The 22012-nt window shown below is 37.7% G+C and overlaps 1 protein-coding gene across 12 annotated transcripts in view; it reads right to left on the reverse strand.

Moving 5' to 3' along the window:
* The window catches only part of PHC3 (polyhomeotic homolog 3), an 80786-nt gene that overhangs the window by 58250 nt on the left and 524 nt on the right, over positions 1-22012 (reverse strand). For 5 of the 12 annotated variants that reach the window (XR_006335418.1, XM_043875427.1, XM_043875419.1 and 2 more), the window contains 4 exons: positions 20232-20289; positions 19805-19970; positions 15951-16106; positions 14812-14889 (listed from right to left, as the gene is read on the reverse strand). Coding sequence is in view for 11 of the 12 variants with exons in the window: in XM_043875427.1 (XP_043731362.1) it covers positions 14812-14889; positions 15951-16106; positions 19805-19970; positions 20232-20289 (458 nt within the window). In the remaining variant the exon portion in view is untranslated. Of the gene's footprint in view, positions 1-14811; positions 14890-15950; positions 16107-19804; positions 19971-20231; positions 20294-21867; positions 22006-22012 lie in introns of those variants that run through there. The other 7 variants (XM_043875426.1, XM_043875421.1, XM_043875425.1 and 4 more) reach the window with 4 other exon arrangements.

Here is a 22012-nt window from a genome sequence, read left to right on the forward strand (position 1 = left end):
TTCTTAAAAACTGACTGGTTGATAGCTAAAGTCCCTGAGAATACTCTGTAAGGAAGTAGAACAAAAAGTATTTACAAATAGAAAGCTTTCTTTTTCTTAAAAAAGAAAAAAAAAAAAGGAACTAAGAAACTCAACAGTAACCTCCGAGCCACCTGCATTTCACTTTGTCGAAGTTGTGAGGTCAAAGAATAAATGTTTATTTTAAAGTTCCAGATGGCAAGCACCATTTCACAGCATCTACTAATGAAGGCGTAATCCATAAGGGCAGGATCAGCATCCAACCCTGCAAGAAATCCTTTCCTTTCCAGAACTGACATGCTCTCCTCTATTTTCTGCTCTACTCTGCTCATCTAAACCAGATGCCCTAAACTCTTTGCATCATCTTCTCTGTCACTTCTATCTCAACATCCGTTAATTCCCTTTCATTTTAAAGCCTTGGCCAATCCTGTCACCTCACAACCCATCCCCACACTCCATAAAAGATCTTACTTCTTTAGCCTTAGTACTGGAAGCTCTCCCTCTAATGACACTACAAGTCACCAAAGGAAACCAAATCTGCCAAGAAAAGTCATGTAACTTCCAGCCACTCCTTGGTGCCCCCAATAGGGGGTTACATAGAGTACTCCCTGAAACCAAAGCCTATTTGAGACCCCACTACAGCAATTTGACTGATCAGAATCCATAAGGTGTATCTACAGAGACATAGTACACTGATATTAGAAGGCTGATGTATGTCTATATTCAATAGCATGAAAATATTTTTACGACCTACTGCTAAGTGAAAAAAACTGTAGAACATGTAGAATATAATCCACTTACATAATTATATACCAGTATCTACATGTATAGATATATACATACCATACAAGTAGAAAACATGTTGAGAGAAATGTCTACACTATATATACATACAATAATGCATACTCATAAAACTGTATCTGATTAGATTTGATATCAATATATACACACACACACACATTTGGAAGAATAATCACCAAAATGCTTGAGGTGAATCATGCCTCCTAGGGGTAAAATTCGGGAATTATTTATATTTTCTTTTTCAAAGTTTTTGTCTTTTCTCTATAGGTATTAACTTGAGAATCAGAGAGGAAATGTTTTCCTTTCTTTTATATTTGGTATATTATTTTGTTTTTATCACATTAAAGCAGGATATAAATTTTCTTGCCTCATTCAGTGGGAATTTGTATGTGAGTAATTCAGATACCTGTAAGTATAAAATATTACATAGAAATTTCAAGTAATAATACCTATCCATGAAGGATTTCCTTTGAGACCACATATTTTTAATAATGAAGTAAAATGCCTTCCTATTTATTATAGAAAATCATTATTTCTACTTTCTGCAATACAAGCTGTAAAACAGCAGCAAAACAATCAAACAAAAAACTTCATGACCTCCTAACTGCCCTCAGACTTTGACACCCTAAAAAAGTTGCAACGCTGAAACAATTAAAACACTGGAAACAATGGTCCAGCAACAGAAATGGTTATATAAAGTGCAGCCACACTGTGTGCAACACTACACAGTAGCTCACGCAGCTGAGTTAGAAAGCTCAGAAGGCACACTGTTAAGTATAAAAGCAGAACGCAGAATACCCACCTGTGTTTATGGTATGTTTAAAAAATTGTGTACTAGACACATACGCACGCACTTCTTATACTATTTTTGTTCTTAATGTATAAATAAAGACCTGAAAAGATATCCAGCAAACTGAGGAGACAGAAGGACTGAAGGGGAAAGAAAGAAGGCTGAAGAGGACTTAAGACTTTTTTACTTTATCTGCACTAGTGGAATATTTTATAAGAATCCAGTATAACTGCTCACAACCATACAAAAATATGCAGGCTACAGTTTTATTTTAGACTGCTGTCAAGTTGTGGAGTAGACTTCTAACTATTAGTTAAAATTAAATATTTTCAGAATCCTTGAAAACAATGAGTTTTAAAACTTAAAATACCTTCTAAAATTAATAGAAGTAATCTATGGTTTTAAGCAAGTAATTTTCCCTCAGATAAATTCATAATGAATTCATTTGATATGTAATTGATCTGATTTAGACATTTTTGAGAAAACTGATCATTTATAAGGTTCTTTACAAGGTACATTCTAAAAACAATCTCACCAATAAGTACACTCTTAGGAAATTTTTTAAAAGAGCATTACTAGATAGAAAGACACATAACATTCAATGCAAGTTTACTTGTAACAACAACAAAAGATAATAGAAAGTTAAAATTGCCAGGAAGCGGAAAATAGTTCCATTTTTTTTTTAAGTAGAATATTATGTAGCCACTGAAAGTCATGTTTATAAAACAATAAATACTGAAGATAATGGGCTTCCCTGATAGTTCAGTTGGTAAAGAATTCGCCTGCAATGCAGTAGACCTGGGTTCAATCCCTGGATTGGGGAGATCCCCTTGAGAAGGGAAAAGCTACCCACTCCAATATCTTGTCTGGAGAATTCCATAGACTATACAGCCCATGGGATCGCAAGGAGTCAGACATGACTGAGTGACTTTCACTTCACTGAAGAGAATGGTCTGAGCACACCCATTTGCGTCTCCCTCCTACTAAAACCCACTGAAATAGCAGTTAATACAATAACAAAAATGATCGGGTGAAACAAAAATACAAATTTAGACTGTGGGACAAGTGACCTGAGTTGTTTAAAAAAAAGGAGGGGGGAACAGGAGAGACTTTTTATATTAAAGGAAAACAGGACACTCACATGCAAGATGTAAGCCTTAACTAAATCTTGGGAAAATGTATTTTGGAGACTACTGAGGGAATCCAAATATGGGGCATATACTAGATAGTGTCTCGATATTAAATTTCTTAGGTGTGATATGGGGCTGTGGTTATGTAAGACAATCTCCCTCCTAGATAATACATGCTAAGTACTTGGGACTGAAGTGTCATGACGTCTTCAACTTGTTTTAAAAATGGTCAGGAAAGCAGTGTATAAATAGAGAGGAACTTAACAACTGGTGTAGACAGCTACATTAAGAGTACACGAGGAGGAGAACATAGGCAAAACACCCTCCAACATAAATCACAGCAGGATCCTCTATGACCCACCTCCCAGAATATTGGAAATAAAAGCAAAAATAAACAAATGGGACCTAATGAAACTTAAAAGCTTTGCACAACAAAGGAAATTATAAGCAAGGTGAAAAGACAGCCCTCAGATTGGGAGAAAATAATAGCAAACGAAGCAACAAAGGATTAATCTCAAAAATATACAAGCAGCTCCTGAAGCTCAATTCCAGAAAAATAAATGACCCAATCAAAAAATGGGCCAAAGAACTAAACAGACATTTCTCCAAAGAAGACATACAGATGGCTAACAAACACATGAAAAGATGCTCAACATCACTCATTATCAGAGAAATGCAAATCAAAACCACAACAAGGTACCATTACACGCCAGTCAGGATGGCTGCTATCCAAAAGTCTACAAGCAATAAATGCTGGAGAGGGTGTGGAGAAAAGGGAACCCTCTTACACTGTTGGTGGGAATGCAAACTAGTACAGCCACTATGGAGAACAGTGTGGAGATTCCTTAAAAAACTGGAATTAGAACTGCCATATGACCCAGCAATCCCACTCTTGGGCATACACACTGAGGAAACCAGAATTGAAAGAGACACGTGCACCCCAATGTTCATCGCAGCACTGTTTATAATAGCCAGGACATGGAAGCAACCTAGATGCCCATCAGCAGACGAATGGATAAGGAAGCTATGGTACATATACACCATGGAATATTACTCAGCCATTAAAAAGAATTCATTTGAATCAGTTCTAATGAGATGGGATGAAACTGGAGCCCATTATACAGAGTGAAGTAAGCCAGAAAGATAAAGACCAATACAGTATACTAACGCATATATATGGAATTTAGAAAGATGGTAATGATAACCCAATATGCAAAACAGAAAAAGAGACACAGATGTATAGAACAGACTTTGGGACTCTGTGGGAGAAGGCAAGGGTGGGATATTCTGAGAGAACAGCATCAAAACATATATATTATCAAGGGTGAAACAGATCACCTGCCCAGGTTGGATGCATGAGACAAGTGCTCAGGGCTGGTGCACTGGGAAGACCCAGAGGGATGGGATGGGGAGGGAGGTGGGAGGGGGGATCGGGATGGGGAGTACATGTAAATCCATGGCTGATTCATGTCAATGTATGGCAAAAACCACTACAATATTGTAAAGTAATTAGCCTCCAACTAATAAAAATAAATGAAAAAAAAAAAGAGTACGCAAGGGTCAATGCTTAATCTTACCATTTTTCTGTGGGTTTAAATGTTTTTTCCAAAAAGAACTTGGGGGATTTAAAAAAAACAGTGTCAGAGAAAATACACACACACGGCTGGAGGGTACCATCTGCATTTCTGTAAGACCTAAAGAAGATGGGATCATACTAATGGTTAAAACAGAGAAGGAAGCTATAATCCAGAATACAGGAGGAAACAGATTAGAGTGGATTTAGACTCAGAACTTACACATGAAAGCAGAGGTAAGAAATGGAGCCAAAGACAAGGATTTTATCTACAGGCCTGTCTAGAAAACAGACTTGCTGTACACACCACACCCCTCTCCCGTCAGAACAGGCACCGAGACCTTAGAAAGGAAGGCGGCTTCTCTAAAGTCAGGAGCTGCCAAGGGAAGGCGAGGCTTCTGGAGCGGGCACTCATGCCTGGAAGTAAAACTCTCCTTATTCTGAAACTACTAGCTCACCAGCCTAACAGCCAGCTTCCAATCTGTACACCTTCAATTCTAAATCTGCCAAAGACATATCCTTCCTACTGTGACCACCAATGCCATTTCCACCTGCAAAGACAGAAATCTTAATCGGCCTTTCCACTAAGGAAAGGAAAAGAGGTCTGTTGGGGCAGACCTATCTTCAGAGCAGTGGAAGAAATCCATGCTGATTAATTTATATAATTATCTACTCTTAAATATAAACAGAAAACCAGGCATTTTAAGAGAACCCTACTTTCTAAGAGAAACACCAACAGCATGAAAGGAAAAGACCAAGATAGTTTCTAAGCAATATAAATGATTCAAGAAAAAGAATTTTGAAATCTGATAAGAGATCTAAATATTTCATCCGTAACAGAAAAACAGGATTCTAGGAAAAATAAGAAAATGCTCTTAGAAATTGGAAATACGAAGGCTAAACTAAAATTTTCTTTTAAATGTAAAAAGAAAGGGTTAAAAAAGGGGGGGCAAGGAAATATGTCACAACAGAATAAAAAGATCAAGACAGAAAATAAGTAAAAAGCTAAACAAAGTTAAGGTTCAATCCAGAAAGACCAATATCCAACTAAGGAATTCTAGAAACAGAGGACAGAGAAAAACAGAAGGAAAGAAATTTTTGTTAAGACTTTTTTAGTTTCATACACATGAACACAAAGTTTCACAGTAAGAGGGTCCAAAAAGTGTCCTGAACACAATGACATCTAGACAGCCTTCATAAAACTCCAGAAAAACTAAATCGGCATACCTAAAAGCCTGAAGGGAAGTAGTACCAGTTAGTGATAAGACTTCAATCAGTCTTTTCTTTGGTCATACTAAAAATTTGAAAACAATGGTCCCTGCTTTCAAGTTTCCTAAAAAAATCATTTTCAATATAGAATTTATATACAAATAATTATTAAAAAGGTATAGGGGAGGGAATTTTTAGGCCTGCAAATATTCCAGATTTACAAGCAAGTTTTTAGAATATACTCCAGTAAAACAAAACTCCTATCCGTGCTCTTTGACTCTATGTCTGCAGACTATATCCAACTGAAGGCAAAAGGAGAAGAGGGCAGCAGAGGATGAGATGGTTGGATGGCATCACCAGCTCGATGGACATTGAGTTTGAGCAGGCTCTAGGAGATGGTAAAGGACAGGCAGGCCTGGCGTGCTGCAGTCCATAGGGTCGCAAAGAGTGGGACACAATTTAGCAACTGAACAACAAGACTATATCCACTGTACTCTAAGACCTTCGTTCACTTCAGATCCTTGGCACCTAACACAATGCCAGGCACCAGGTAGGCATTCAGGAAGGAAACACTGGCACAGATTATCCTCCGGAGTCTGGGAGACTAACACAGAATCCCATTCAGGAATGAATCTCCAAAACTAAGCTCTGCTATTTCAGGATCATGAGCTCAGGACTGAGTCCTCTTCTCTCAAATTCCATGTATTTTTTAAAGCTCAGCTTAAGTCCCATACAAAAAGCCTTCTTCAACTACCCAATCCCCAAAGGTCTCTTTTCTGTTAACTCCCACAGAATTTATCACTTGATTATATACTGCTACGTTGTTTACTGTTTGGTACAGTCTAGGCACACTGTGTCTGAGGGAAGCGACTTTGACTCATGTGCACCCCCAGGGCAACTAGCACGGCACAACACAATAAACCTGATAACTGGCTGGCTGCTTAAAACAAGGAATGAAAGAATCTCATCACTGAGGTCAGGACTTAGGCTGTCTTCTACAATGCAATTTCAGGCAGTCAGAATATATCCTAAAATGATTCTCTGAAGATAAACCACTTGCAATAATCAAGAATTAAAATTAATAACAATGTATTACATACTCTAGTTGATGATTAAAATTAAACTTCATCTTTCAACAAATATTTATTACATACCTACTATGTGATATGTATTTTTCATAACACATATAAAACTACTTTAAAAAAAAATCCCTGACTAAACCTTACTTAACATTTAAACCACTGGTTCTCTCTTTTTAAACAGTTCCCTTTCTTCACACAACACTTACTCAGAATCCCCAGATTCAAACAGACCACAGAACTGTTTTGTGGAACAGAAGCTGGAGGGAAGGCTCAGAGCCCCATCTCTCTTAGTCTGCTGGGGCTACCTGAACAGATGCCAGACCAGGTAGCTCAAACAGAAATTTCCCACAGTTCTAGAGGCTAAGGAAGTCCAAGATCAACGTGCCAGCCAATTCAATTTCTGGTGAGACCTCTCTGCTGGCTTGCAGATGGCCACCTTCTCACTGTGTCCTCTCAGCAGAGAGAGGGACACACTATGTGTCCATTTCTCGTGTCTTCCTCTGATAAAGACACCAGGTTCACTGGATCAGAGCTCCACACTTATGACCTCATTTAACCTTAATCACCTCCTTAAATGGAGAAGGGAATGGCAATCCACTCCACTATTCTTGCCTGGACAATTCCATGGACAGAGGAGCCTGGCGGACTATAGTCCATGGGGTTGCAAAAGAGTCAGACACGATTGAGCAACTAAAACGCCTCCTTAAAAGCCCTGTTTCTAATATAGTCACATGTGGGTTTAAAACTTCAACATATCGATTTGGGAGGAACAGAATTCAGTGCACATTCAATTTCATCTCCTGAAACTTCTCCTTGATCTAAACCCAGGAACATATGGATGAAAAGTCTAAAAACCATCTAATTAGACAAGACAACTTAATTTTACATGAAAGAAAAGTGGGGTGTAAGGAGGTTAATGACTTGCCCTAAGTCATGCCACCAGTTAGTCACAAAATTAAGACTAGAAGCTAGGTCCCTCATGTCTTCCATTCTAAACTCTCTCATAATACTCCACAATGGGTAGTAAAGGCATCAGGTACCCTGGTGACTGGAAATGTCAATGAGATGTACAAGACATCACTAAGTCACCAGTCCTGCCAATAGCCATTTGGCTATATGAACTCCAAACTCATATAGCCAGTGTCTACTCAACATGTATGGGTGGGTGTCTAACACACATCATATCTAAAACCGAACTCTTGATTTTCTTTTCCAACACCTTCTTTGGCAGATTGTTCCAGATGCTCAGGCCAAAATGCTACCATTTATCCATGACTGTTTACCTTTCCTCACATCTTTTAGTCAATCCCTCAGCACATACTATTAGCTATTTCCCAAACATCCAAATTTCTGTAATAAAATATTGGTGGAACAAATATTCAGAATCTTTGCTAACCACTTTTTACCACATCTACTGTCACCATCATGGTCCAAGCCTCCAGTATCTCTCAGATTATTGTAGGAACCACTTAACCAGTCTCCCTACTTCTATCACTGCCTCCCTAGAACCTACTCAACAGTGTAGCTGTTAAAACCTATATGAGATCATGTCACATCCCAAATAAAACAACTTTCCAGCAGCTTCCCAACTCACGCTGAGTAAAACCCAAGGGTTTAATAATCTTCTCATGATTAATTTCCTCTCTAAAGTTATCTCTAAACATACTCCCACTTTCCCTCCACACCAGCCACACCACCCTCCTTTCTGTTTCTTTTTTTTTTTTTATTAGTTGGAGGCTAATTACTTCACAACATTTCAGTGGGTTTTGTCATACATTGATATGAGTCAGCCATAGATTTACACGTATTCCCCATCCCGATCCCCCCTCCTACCTCCCTCTCCACCCGATTCCTCTGGGTCTTCCCAGTGCACCAGGCCCGAGCACTTGTCTCACGCATCCCACCTGGGCTGGTGATCTGTTTCACCATGGATAGTATACATGCTGTTCTTTTGAAATATCCCACCCTCACATTCTCCCACAGAGTTCAAAAGTCTGTTCTGTATTTCTGTGTCTCTTTTTCTGTTTTGCATATAGGGTTATCGTTACCATCTTTCTAAATTCCATATATATGTTAGTATGCTGTAATGTTCTTTATCTTTCTGGCTTACTTCACTCTGTATAAGGGGCTCCAGTTTCATCCATCTCATTAGGACTGGTTCAAATGAATTCTTTTTGACGGCTGAGTAATATTCCATGGTGTATATGTACCACAGCTTCCTTATCCATTCATCTGCTGATGGGCATCTAGGTTGCTTCCATGTCCTGGCTATTATAAACAGTGCTGCGATGAACATTGGGGTGCACGTGTCTCTTTCAATTCTGGTTTCCTCAGTGTGTATGCCCAGAAGTGGGATTGCTGGGTCATATGGCAGGTCTATTTCCAGTTTTTTAAGAAATCTCCACACTGTTTTCCATAGCGGCTGTACTAGTTTGCATTCCCACCAACAGCGTAAGAGGGTTCCCTTTTCTCCACACCCTCTCCAGCATTTATTGCTTGTAGACTTTTGGATAGCAGCCATCCTGACTGGCGTGTAATGGTACCTCATTGTGGTTTTGATTTGCATTTCTCTAATAATGAGTGATGTTGAGCATCTTTTCATGTGTTTGTTAGCCATCTGTATTCCTTTCTGTTTCTTAAGCATGTTTGCCTCCCTCACCCTCCTTCACATGTCATTTTTATTAGCAATGCTTTTCCCTGACCACCCTAATTAAAATAGGAGATTCCCTCATCCCACTCCTCTTCATTGTTTTATTTTTCTCTACAGAGCTTACCCCCAACTGACATATTATATACTAGTTTACTTACTATCGATATATCCCTAGCTCCATACAGACATTTTGTCAGCTGTGTCCCAGTACTAGAGGAGTATTTAAATGCTCAATAAACATTTGTTGAATAAATGAGTGAATTATGAATGAAGAGTCATAAAACTAACTGGGCTTCAAAATCTCATCTTGGGACTCCCTGGTGGTCCAGCAGTTAAGACTTTGAGCTCCCAAGTCAGGGGGCACGGGTATGCTCCCTGGTCACAGAATTATGATTCTACATGGTACAGCCAAAAAAAAAAAAAGGCTCATCTTGTCTGGCATCAAAGCTAGAAAGCTATAAAAAATAAGGTTTTTCCTTTTTAATAGAACAGTACAGTGAATTAAAGTCAAAACATCCGGGATTAATGTAGATTCTAAGGCCAAAAAACAACAAAAGCAAAGAGATACAAAGAGCCCTTGAATCATTTAGAGACTTATGATTGCAATTTCCAGCCACATAATCTTTTCCAGCTGAAAATGCCAAGACTTAGAAGAGAAAGAGACAGAATGATGGCACTTCACTTACACTAAAACAAACAAAATTAACCATAGGACTATCTACTTACATTCATGTATAGAAATGCACAGTAATAAGGTAATAAGCTTCACACAAAACTTTGTCAGGGCAAAAGGGACTACTGAAATGAGCTGTCACTTTCACGTATACATTTGTATTGTCTGTATCTAAGACAACAAGACAGCATTTTTTTTTTTAAGACAAAATGAAACTTTTCAACCTAGTTTCTCAAAGATAACCACTGATTAACAGTTTGTTGTGTATTACAGATTTTATTCCTACAAAACCAGACAGATCTAAGTTTTTAAAAATAAGTGGTAGGAATTCTGCTTCCAGGAAAGTGGAATAGACACATACTTTATCCCTAAGTATAACTAAAAACCCCATCGCTGCATAGAAAATAAACATAAGAAAGTCCTAAAAGGTGGAGAAAAGTACACTCCAGGACTCAGTGAATCACGCGGTTGAGAGCTCCCTGGATTTTTTTTTTTTAATCTCACATAATCCAAACATAAAGCTGAACAAATTAGTAACCCAGAAACAGCAATGGGTATAGACAAAAAAAGAAAAGAAAAAGCTCCAATGAGCTGCTCTTTCTAGCTGAGGATCAGAAAAGGGACAGCCTAGCAACACAGAAAACTTTTAGACAATAATTGCTCTACTCCAGCCAAACAACACAGAAACACTGTGGCCACATCCACACTAGCAAAGACCTAGGCCTCTCCCCTCACCAGGCTGTAATGAGGCACCCTAAACACCATCCAATGGGTGAGTGTCAGAGAAGGCCACGTAGAGAGCCAAGACCTTCATATCTGCCAAGCAATAACAGACCACAAATAACAACCCATCCCAACCCTGAAGCAGCAGTGGGACCACACAGGGCGCAATGACTGGGCACTCCTTTCCCTCCTAGCCAGAGAAGCATCAGTAGAGGCCTAGTGAGGAGCCAGAACGCACACTGACTCAGCAATTACAGGGAGCGTCCCTCAGATACCAGTCAAAACCAAACAGGGAACCTGGATTTACTTCCACCCTCAAATGGCAGGGCGGAGGTGGCACATGCTCCCCTTCAGAAGCCAGCCAAAACAGAAAACTGAATTAAGATTCACAATCTCATAATACTCAATATGTCCAGGTTTCAATCAAAAATCACTCATTGTACCAAAAACCAGAAAGACCTCAAGCTGAGTGAAAAAGGTAATAGATGCCAACACCAAGATGGAAAATATTTTAATTATCTGACGAAGATTTTAAAGCAGCAGTCATAAAAATGCTTTGAACAAGCAAGTATGACCCAACTTGAAACAAATGAAAAATAAACTCTCAGCAAAAGAAAAAGAACAAAGTTTTAGAACTAGAATACAGAATAACCTAATAAATAAGCTAAATGAGCTAATACTATATGTTCTTGTTTTCACTTAATAACTAATGAAAATCTGTCTCTATATACATACATATAACATTCTAAAGCAGCCGCAGTGTTTGAATTAACTATCATTTAACTAATCTTCAATTAAAGAACATTTGTATTGTTTATAACTTTCTACCATTACAAACCATGCATATTCGTGTAATTATCTGTCATAATTCTCTCTCATATTTAGTCAGTGACATCATTTCACTAAAAATTAGACTGCTATATGAAAGGGCATGCGGTTCAAATTTTCATACACACTGCCAAATAACCTTCTAGAACAGTTTTACCAATTACATTCCCACCAATAGTGTACGAGTGTACCATACTTGTCAACAGTTTTTGTCTCAATTTTTCCCCCGTTTTCTAATCTGACAAGTGAAAATAAAACATTGATGTTTTTACATTCACTTCTTTATTACCAGTAAAGTAAACATATTTTCATGTGCTTAAAAGCCAAAAGTAGTCTATCTTTTGAAAATTACCAATTCAGGTCTTTTGTGAATTCACATTATTTACCTTACTAATATAATACAGCCCTTGGTATTTCACAAATATAAGCTGTGTGACATACATGGTGCAAATATATTTTCAACCACTCTATTGTTTAACATCGTTGATGCTTTTTTCACATTAGTTCTTAATTACACTACATTTAATAGAAGTACAAAGACATCCAACCTAAAGACTCAGTCCCAACTAATTTTAGAGCCAATCAAACACACACATACAAACCACTCTCACTACTGATTAAGAGTATAGAATTAGCCTTTCTGTTCTAATTACAGGAAAGAAAAGGATGCTGGCACCCACTATACAATCAATTAACAATGGTCTTCACATACATAGTTTCCCCATGTGGTAGACTGGACTTTTTAACCTCATTTTTTAAAATATAATATTCCATTTCCCCTCTGGCATTTCACTCGTACTCTAAATCCCAACCAATTTGGCAGGTGACTTGACAACCTACCTTGTAGCCCTTTTATCTACGAAAGGATTGACCCTTCCCCCTTGGTGTTCACTGTTATCAGGCACCTATCTCAAAACAACCAAAATTCTGAAAACTAGCAGACTGCCAATAGACAATTCATTTTATCACTATCTAGGGATTTTTGCTATTATGCTCTGCTCCTCTTAAAAATTACTAAGCTACCCTAGGTATAATTTGGACTGCCAGTCAACTCACTTGAGCTACTGCTCAGCTGGGACTGAACACAAAACAAATGCAATGTATTATTCTCTTGTTTTTTCTAGGCATCTATTCTCTCTACTTCTTTTCCTCTCACCAGTTATCCAGAGATTCTGGCAATGATTTATGACAAGTAGTAGTAACAATTTCATAAAAAATAAGCACAATCACTGGAACTATGATTCTAAAAGTCACATACACAAAATCATAATGGGACAAAAATAGTTTTAAAGGACACCTTTTTATCATGTGAAGGGAAAAAAATCCAGAACACATGCTGTGCTATGCTTAGTCGCTCAGTTGTGTCCGACTTTTTGTGACCCCATGGACTGTAGCTTGCCAGGTTCCTCTGTCCATGGGGTTTCTCCAGGCAAGAATAATGGAGTGGGTTGCCATGCCCTCCTCCAGAGGATCCTCCCAACTAAGGAACTGAACCCAGGTCTCCCACATTGCAGGTGGATTCTTTACCAACTGAGCCACCAGGGAAGCCCAAGAATACTGGAGTGCTGGAGTGGGTAGCCTACCCCTTCTCCAGGAAATCTTCCTGACCCAGGAATCAAACTGGAGTCTCCTGAATTGCAGGTGAATTCTGTACAAGCTGCGCTACCAGGGAAGCCCTCAGAACACATTTCTGTGTGTTTGTGTGTGCGTATATATATATGTATGTATATACCCTAGTGCTATTCCAGTACGTCATAAAGAATTTATAATTATTTTAACTAGTTTACCAGTATGTTCCATAACTACCAATATATTAATTAAAGATATTATCTGACATCAATAACCATATCACATTACTGCTTAGGGCTAAATACATTACTTAAGATTTTTCATTTTCTTCAGTCTAACATTTTCAAGTCACAAGTAATTTCTTTTGTAAGTAACTGTATTCATAAGTAATTCTTATGCATAAGATAGTTCCATGCTAAAACAATTTTTTAATTAAAAAGATCAAAAGCCCACAAATAACTACGTGCTCATCATACATGTACTTAGTAAAGACCACACCCTTAGCTGAAGAAATACAGCACAAGTTCAACTTTAATTTCTCAGCAATCTATAAACTATATTCCATTGGAGTCTATTTTATCAAAGTATTACCATCCCGGATCAGAAAAAAAAAAGCTACGAAGGACATTATTAGTTTAACTCCATGGTTCTCAACAAGGGGCAATTTGGCCCCTCAGAAAACATCTGGCAGTGCCTGCAGACATTTCTGGCTGTCACACTGGGGAAAGGAGAAGGGCATAGCTACTGCTATCTAAGCTAGGGATGCTGCTAAACAGCCTACACAGCACAGGACAGCCCCTCGTAAGAAAGAATCATCTGGTCCATAAGGTCTCTAGGGATGAGGCTGAGAAATCTGGGAGAACTGATGAAATATGAATATGAACAACAGGGTATCAATGTTAAACTTCCTGAATTTGACCTGTTTCATGTGGCTTCATAAAAGAATGACTTTGTTCCTAGGAAGTACATATCAAAGTATTTAGGAGTAAAGGAACATGTCTCAACTTATCCACAAATGGCTCAGAAAAAGGTAACTGTATATATGTAGACAGAAAGAATCAATGATAAAGCAGTGAGCCAAAATGCTAACAATTGGTGAATCTGAGTAAAGAGTATACAGAAATTTTTATTATTCTTGCAATTTAAAATTACATCAAAATAAAAGGGTAAACAAGTATTACCACACCTGTAAATTTCTTTTTAACTGGATTACTTTGCACAATTTCCCAGTAAGTATGTGCAATATAGTAAATCACCATTTATTCTCATCTCAAAATAAATGACACTAGCTTGAATGGATACTTGTAAATTTGACCCAGGTAACTCAAGTAAGCATAAGCTGGGAAGTAAAATTTCTAAAATGTGAAGTGCACAGAAAAAGCTAGAAACACTTAGATATCTACCAAGGACATGACATTCTCTAGTACTTGTCACAGTAAACGCATGACTGAACTTCCCTGCATTATATATTCCACGCTTTCAATGCACACTGAAAACTGCAACCATTTCCAATCATAGAAGATCTGAACATAATCAAGGGGAAAACATGTATAGGAAATAATACAAAAATATTTTTATGACTCAGATTTTCAGAAGTTTGACATTAGTTCCGAATTCTCGAAATTTACCATTCCTGTTTCTAGCCACTTGTTACTTATAAACAGTACTCAACAGATGAACAGTAAGTTTTGTAGATTTTAACAGTTCACTTGTGGAAAGCAATAATCTAAAATTTTAAAACCAGGAAAAAAATTAGAGCACTTACAGATGTCTGAGACATACTTGACTGTTGTGTGACACTCCCTGTGGGGGATGTAGGTGGTCTTCCACTGGACAAGCTTGCCTAAAATAATAAGATCTTTATGACTATAAGAAGTCTGAAGTTTAAAACTTTCTTATACCAGCATACCACAAAAATCACAATAAAATTCAAAACATCTATTTTATAGTCCACATGTCAAACAAATTAAGAAAAAAAAAAAAAATAACTGCATGGTGAAAACAGAAGACCCAAAGGCTCATCTTATTTTAAGAGCTGTACCCATTTTCAGTTTTCCTGTATAGATCTCTTCTTTGAAGTGAAATTACCAATCCAATGTTATGAAAAATAAATTGGAGCTATATCAAATGCCACTGGGTTTCAGTTTCCTAACTATCATGAACAAGATGTTATTTAAAATTACACTAATGAGAAGAACTAACAGCTGGGATGTGTTTAACAGAAATAAACCTTTTTCAGGTTTAGTCAACTTGAGATCCTACTCTGGTGACGAGATTTAAGTCTTGCATTAGAGTTTTATTTAAATAAACAATGCAATAATAATGAAGATCTGTTTAAAAACATAAACATTTAATCATAAAATCATCCTGATAGCAATAAGAATCACATGACTAGATTTTAGAAAAGTGCACATACATATTTTTATACAGAACATTTCTGGAGGGATGCATATTAAATAGTGGCCACCTTTGAAGAGTGGAAAATACCAGTGGGTGTGGAAAAGGAACACCTCTATACTTTACCTCTTATGAATGATTTTATACTAATGAGTGTAATTACTTATGTAATTTTAAAAAAACCTTTTTTGGTTAAAATGTAAATAAGATTTATGTAACCTTAACTATTCACTGTCATCCCTAGAATTTTATACACACAAGGCTGGTACAGCATTTCTGCAAGGTAGATAAAAAGCAGAGGGACAAAACTCAGCAACAGAGTAACACATTCAACATTCTTTTCTTTTAAACTAACGTTTATTTTGCAGCCTATTATATTTTCTTTAGGGAAAAAAACACAGGACATCTGCAAACTCTGCAATAATACCCAGTGTATTTATTTTCGCTAACTGCCTGCAGGCAATGTCAACGCCGGCCTTGCAAGGTCTTACTCCGTCTTAGCCTCACCTGAACGGCAGCCAGGCTCTGGAGCTGGGAGCTGCTGAGGTGCTGCTGCTGGAGGGCCGCGGTGTGCAGCATCAGGTGCTGCTGCTGCGCGGCGTACATCTGCTGCAGATACTGCGCCGCGGAGCTGGGAGGGCGATGCAGCGCCTGCTGAATTACCTGCGATGAGTCAACGGAACCAACGTGTCAAACCAGAATCTTAACTAGAGAGTATTAGAAAAGCTGTATTAGAAATTTAAAAAGTAAAAGGAACCATAAAGTAGTAGAAATTTAAAATTTCACTCCTTTAATATTCAATGTCCTCACATTTATTAACAGTTCTCTCCTAGTTATACACCACTAGGATTCACTGATCTATATAGATTAAAGTTACCCAGTAGAGCAATTCACAGAAGGAAAAAGGGCTAAGTAAGCATTTGGAAAGATCTTCAATCTCATTAGTAGTCAAAACTTACAAATTAAAACACGGCACTTTTTCAACCTTCCGATGGATAAACATTTAAAAGACTACTACTGGAGAAACAGATACGCTCATACACTGTTAGTAACAATATAAACTGGAATACCCATTTTGGATACAACTTGTTAGAATTCCCAATTTGGGTACAAAAAGAATATGTATACCCTGCATGTATTACAAACAGTAATGTATAACAGATCAGTGCTGTCCAATACAGTAGCCACTAACCCTAAGTATCTACTAAGCACTTACAAGCAGACTAGTGCAACCAAGGAACTAAGTTTTTAATTTTACTGAATTTTAATTTAAATATAAAATAGCCACATGCAGCTCATAGCTACTATATTGAACAGAGCAGATAACAACTATCAACAAAATAATAACTATCAACAAAATAGTTTCCAAATATATCATTAGGTGGAAAAAGCTCACTTAATAGTGTACAGAGTAAGATACCATTTATATTAAAATATTTTAAAGAATATTCAGGAAAACATTAAAAGACTACTGATAGGTAGCTAGATTAGAAGTGATTTTTACCTGATTCTCATTTGCATTTTTTCTAAATGTCTGAAAAAACTTAGCTTCATTATAGTAATAACTACATAAAATTATAAAGCCATTTTTTTTTTTAGAAAATTACTAAGTAACCACTCATGTTTTTTAAATGTCAGGTGCAATTGTTTCAACACAAAATAAAATTATTCTTACTAAAAAAAAATTCTTATAAGTGTTCAAAATAAAATTATTCTTACTAAAAAAAAATTCTTGTAAGTGTTCATTACCGTGACTGTTTATTAGTAAAATGAAAACTCTGAACCCAAACTTTATAAATTGATAAATGTAAAACAGTCAAGAGTTCTAATAAAAGAGAAAAATCCTTTATCTGTGCAAATGGTACACTGGACTACACCAGTCCTCTGCAATCACATCCCAAAGTCATGTCATGCCCATGGGTACTCTCAAACAGCACCCTAAATCCCAGGATCAAACCAGAGTTTTCAAAGAGCTAATGGAGAAAAAGAGACATAATCCTATAGTTTGAGCTTCTGAGTCAGGATACCTTTATCACAAAGCTATGAATGTCTTTATTCAAATTCCAAGAAAGCATGTTTCCTTGCACTTTTTACCTTCCTGCATTCAAGTCGCAATTCGCCAACAACAGACTGCTACACCTGCTGCAGATTCCTGTCACAAAATACAGGCTTTTGACCCCTAGTTGCAGGGGAGTACAGACCAGCATTAAGTGCTTTAGAATCACAACAATATATCTTTTTGGTTAGGTAATCTGTATATGTTGCTCTAATTCCATAACAAAACTCTAAAATCAAACTGAAATTAAAAATGAATAACCTATTTGAATATACTTATTTTTCCTATTGTCAGCACAATTTTTCATTACCATTCAGTGCCATACTCATGGATGAGAGACTCTTTAAATACAAGTTAAAGATACAGCACATTGCTCTTATTTTGTTCCTCCGGAGCAAGGAAGGTGAAAAGGATTCACAAGGGTGGAAAAAAAAAGAAAAGCTGGAAGGTATTAAACTACTTAGGTAGTTCAATAAATATTGATTTGACTACATTTTAAGGGAAGCAATTGTATGATCTTGTAAGAATTACAGTTAGTACTATTCATGAGATATTATCTTCAACTTCAAATCTCAAGTAACTTTTTTTATTAACACATCCAGCTTAGAAAATAGGTGGACAACAAAATGGTATTTAAAATATCATATTATCTTTATGTTCAAGGATCTAAATATTCTTCCCTGTTTCCCTTGCCTCAGGGAAAGGTGAAAAATATTAAAAACACTCTATGTTCCAGTCTGAATTTCTACTGAACTGACGGACGATTCCAACAATCCTGATTCTATTCCACAGTAATTTCAGAATACTAAGCCATATAACAGCTAGACAGTCAGTATACTGGGATCTGCACTCTAGAAAAATGGATCAGAGAGATGACTAAACCAGGTCTGTTTTTTTCAGGGTGGAGTGCAATTATGCAGATTTGAGAAAGAAAAAAAGGTGTAACGGGAAAAAAACTCAGTATTTAAGGGCACAATTCTAAAGTCAAAGAGTCCCAACTAGGTATGTGAATTTAGCAAAGTTACTTAGCCAATTTAAAACATCAATTTTTCCATCTGTTGAATGGAGATAATCCATGTAAAGCATTTATCAAATACTTGGCACATAATTATTCAGTATGTATTAGCTATTATCATTTACTGAGTATATAATGTGCCCCACAAAATTCTAGATCCTTTGTCTAATCCTCATAACTAATTAAGCAGGTGGTCTCATTCTCATTTTATAGTTTCCTGAGGCTCAAGGAGATTATGCCTCTCACTCAAGGCTACAGAGCTACTAACAGTAAAGAAAATGGAATTCCAACAAAAACTGCATCAGCCTGCAATGCCCATGCTTTCTTACGCAATACCATACTGCCTCAACCTCCATTACTATAAAGGTTGCCTTGCTGTATCTCACTGTTTGCTGAAGCCAAGGTGGGCAAGGAGTGAGCGGGGAAGCTGGAAGAAGATGCAAGGAGCCAAAAGAACTGCAGACACATTTCTTCTCTCCTGACTGGCACAGCAGCCGTATGGTAGACACGCTGTATTCTCTTGTGGTTGACCCAGAGGACATGGCCATAATGCTGCCAACAAGGGCTTTTCAGGTGGAGCTTATTTAGGTTTACAGAACAAAAGTGGCCCGTGGTCAAGGGGGTACGTCGTGACACACACGCGCAGTGCTGTAAGTGATCTCAGCTGTTACATAACTATTTACAAAACGTGGGGCGAGAGCAAGAGACTATGGGGCGAGAGAGCCTGACCACCACCATCTTTGCTAATTTGCTCCTTCCCTACAAAGGTTAACCAGCTAAACTTTACTTTCTCAACTAAGTGAACAGCCTAAGACTTTTCCTAATCAAATATTCCCTTTCTCCTCTGCCCCGATAGCTCCTAATGGATCCTCTTGCTTAGGGTTCTTGGGTTTAAAACAAACCTCTTATCTACAGAGCTGAACAGATCCTAAGTCCAAATTTTGGGATCAAATACACAATAATCCAGAAAAACCTAAAGCCATTCTTCACGTTGGGGCTCTTGGTTGAGTTTCCCCACTTGCAGCAGCACCCGGGGACCTTCCAATTATAATTTTCCTGACATTGTTTTCAAAGCTACATGCTGACAAATGTAGGCCCTCCCAATAGGCCTATATTGAATGATTATTAAATAACTCTGCTGGTAGTTCCAAACGTTAACAATTCTAACTGTACTCATTTAGAGGGTTAGCATGTAACTCATTTGAGGATACCAAACAATACATTTACCTGGCCTAAGCAAAAAGCAATGGCTCCTAAGTCTTAGCCTACCCATCACGGTAACTGAAATACCTGTACAGCATGTCGGTCTGAGCCACTGTAGACAGAAATCTGTGGCTGTTGCATTCGAGAGGAGGAAGTAGTGATGGTGGTGGTGGTGGTGCTACTGGTTGTCGTCGACACCGAGGACGTCCCAGGGTTTGGTTCACTATCCATAGCTGTACCGTGGTCCTTAAATCTGGCAGACGGCACAAAGGATTTGTATTGGCAAAAGCGTTACACTGTTTAAAGACTATTTAATTATTCCAAGAAATAATAGAACAGTCTAAATTTTCTAAGAAGAACCTCATAAAATACAGATAGCATACAGTCACCATAAACACGTGAAAGGGAAAAATACTCTACAAAGATAAAGCATAATTAACAATTCATATCTACTAAATTTGAATCCAGAGGACTCAGGATACAGAACTCAGATAAAGCCTGGCCTAAAGTTTACCTTTTTATTGTTGAAGGAAGATGAATGTCTTGAAACCAAAACAGGTGATGACAGAACACTACCTAGGAAAATTAAAACTTAAGCAATATCAGAGTATTAAAATACTTCTTTATATTCTTTTGACCATACTAATTACAAATTAAAATCATTCTTATGTAGACATTAAAAAAGGATGCCTGTGGACTTGTGCTAGCTGAGTTTAGCTTAGTCAATTAACTCAATTTTTGGTTACCATATGTACTTTATTTAAAAATACGTTCTCTAGGAAAGTTAAAAAATAATTTATTAACTCACACTGCTTTCCCTCTAATTACACTACAATTCTGTCCTTACCACATCTAATAGCTCTGAGTAATACTCATAAGCAGATTACTCTGGGTAAATAAGAGAAGCAGCTGAAAAACAATTTCCCCACTTGCTAACAAAAATCTTTTTCACAAAATACAACTCCAAATTTTGAAAATAGCAGAACTATGTCACTTTCCTTATGCATGAAGTGCAGTTTTATACCATTCTGATTATCTTCCCTCAAACATTACAAACTCATTTCACTGTTATTGTACAAATACAGTATTTTTATTTTAATAAATTCAAACAACATATTAAGTCAATTCTGAGTGCCTTAATGTCGTTAGAAACTAGAACTATAACATTTATTGTAGGGATAGAAATGCACCACAAAAAGTAAGCTTAAGAATATATTGGTTTTCTCTGCCTTTCTTTTCTTCTGAGAAACATAATACGACCCACCTCACATGAGCAGTACTGACAAGAAGGAACACTTTCTACTTCAGGAAAAGACAAAGGAATTTGGCACTAACTGTGTATGCGTGCACTATTCCCAAACAGTGTCCTTTTACCTACAAATTTTGTTTTTTATATCACATATGTAAACAGTAATTATATGTATAATCATAAGAGTATGATTGCCCTGTGAGGAATCAAATGTTTTTAAAAGCCCGATTTATAAGAGGAAACGTGATTCAGGGAAAAAAAGTGGGGAGCCAACTCTTACTAATCTTTTTGATTAATAAATGACTCACACACCTTTAGACTTCTCTGGGGTTTTTATTGGCGGGGGGGTTGGGGAGCGGTTTGTTAGTTTTGCAAACTCCTTTCCAGTCATCAAATCACAGCAGCATATGTTAACAATTCAACATCATACAGATATGGTGGTAGATAAACTTTTCACCAAACTGCTACCTGTCATAATACTTCCGAACCACGCATCAATGATATGCAAAAAGCCAGCTTTAATTCTGGTCCTTGTACAGTGCTGTTCTGCTCCACCATCTCCTCAAACCCTGCAGTAAGCGGTTCAGTAACTAAATATGGTCACAGAGAATCCAAAATCTAGACACAAGTCTAAACATCGGTGGGTAGAACTGGCCAAATCATTAAACTGCATCTGGAGACCGGGCACAAAAGAACAATTTTGCTAACTCCACCGACTAGCCTTGTATATTGCCTGCAAAACACAAACGGCAGTTCCGCTGCACAAGCGGCCTACCCAGGAAACACTTAAGTTTGAGTCGCTAACTAAGCATACCATCACACCGCCACACAAGAATGTGGCCCTCTAGGGCGGCAACGACACTGCTGCCAGGGACCCGAGGGAAAGAAAGATCTTTCCTACCAGGGTGTTCTCAGCCTCGCCAAACGCGCCATCGCCCCCGCCGCTGAGACCCCTCCTCCGAGCCTGCGGGGGAGGGAGTGAGCAGCCCCACGTCTCGGGCTCTCCCACTGAGGCGCAGTGGGGTGGCGCCGGGGCGGGAAGGAGG

This window comes from Cervus elaphus, chromosome 19 (genome assembly GCF_910594005.1).
Source record: "Cervus elaphus chromosome 19, mCerEla1.1, whole genome shotgun sequence".
Lineage (NCBI taxonomy): Eukaryota > Metazoa > Chordata > Mammalia > Artiodactyla > Cervidae > Cervus > Cervus elaphus.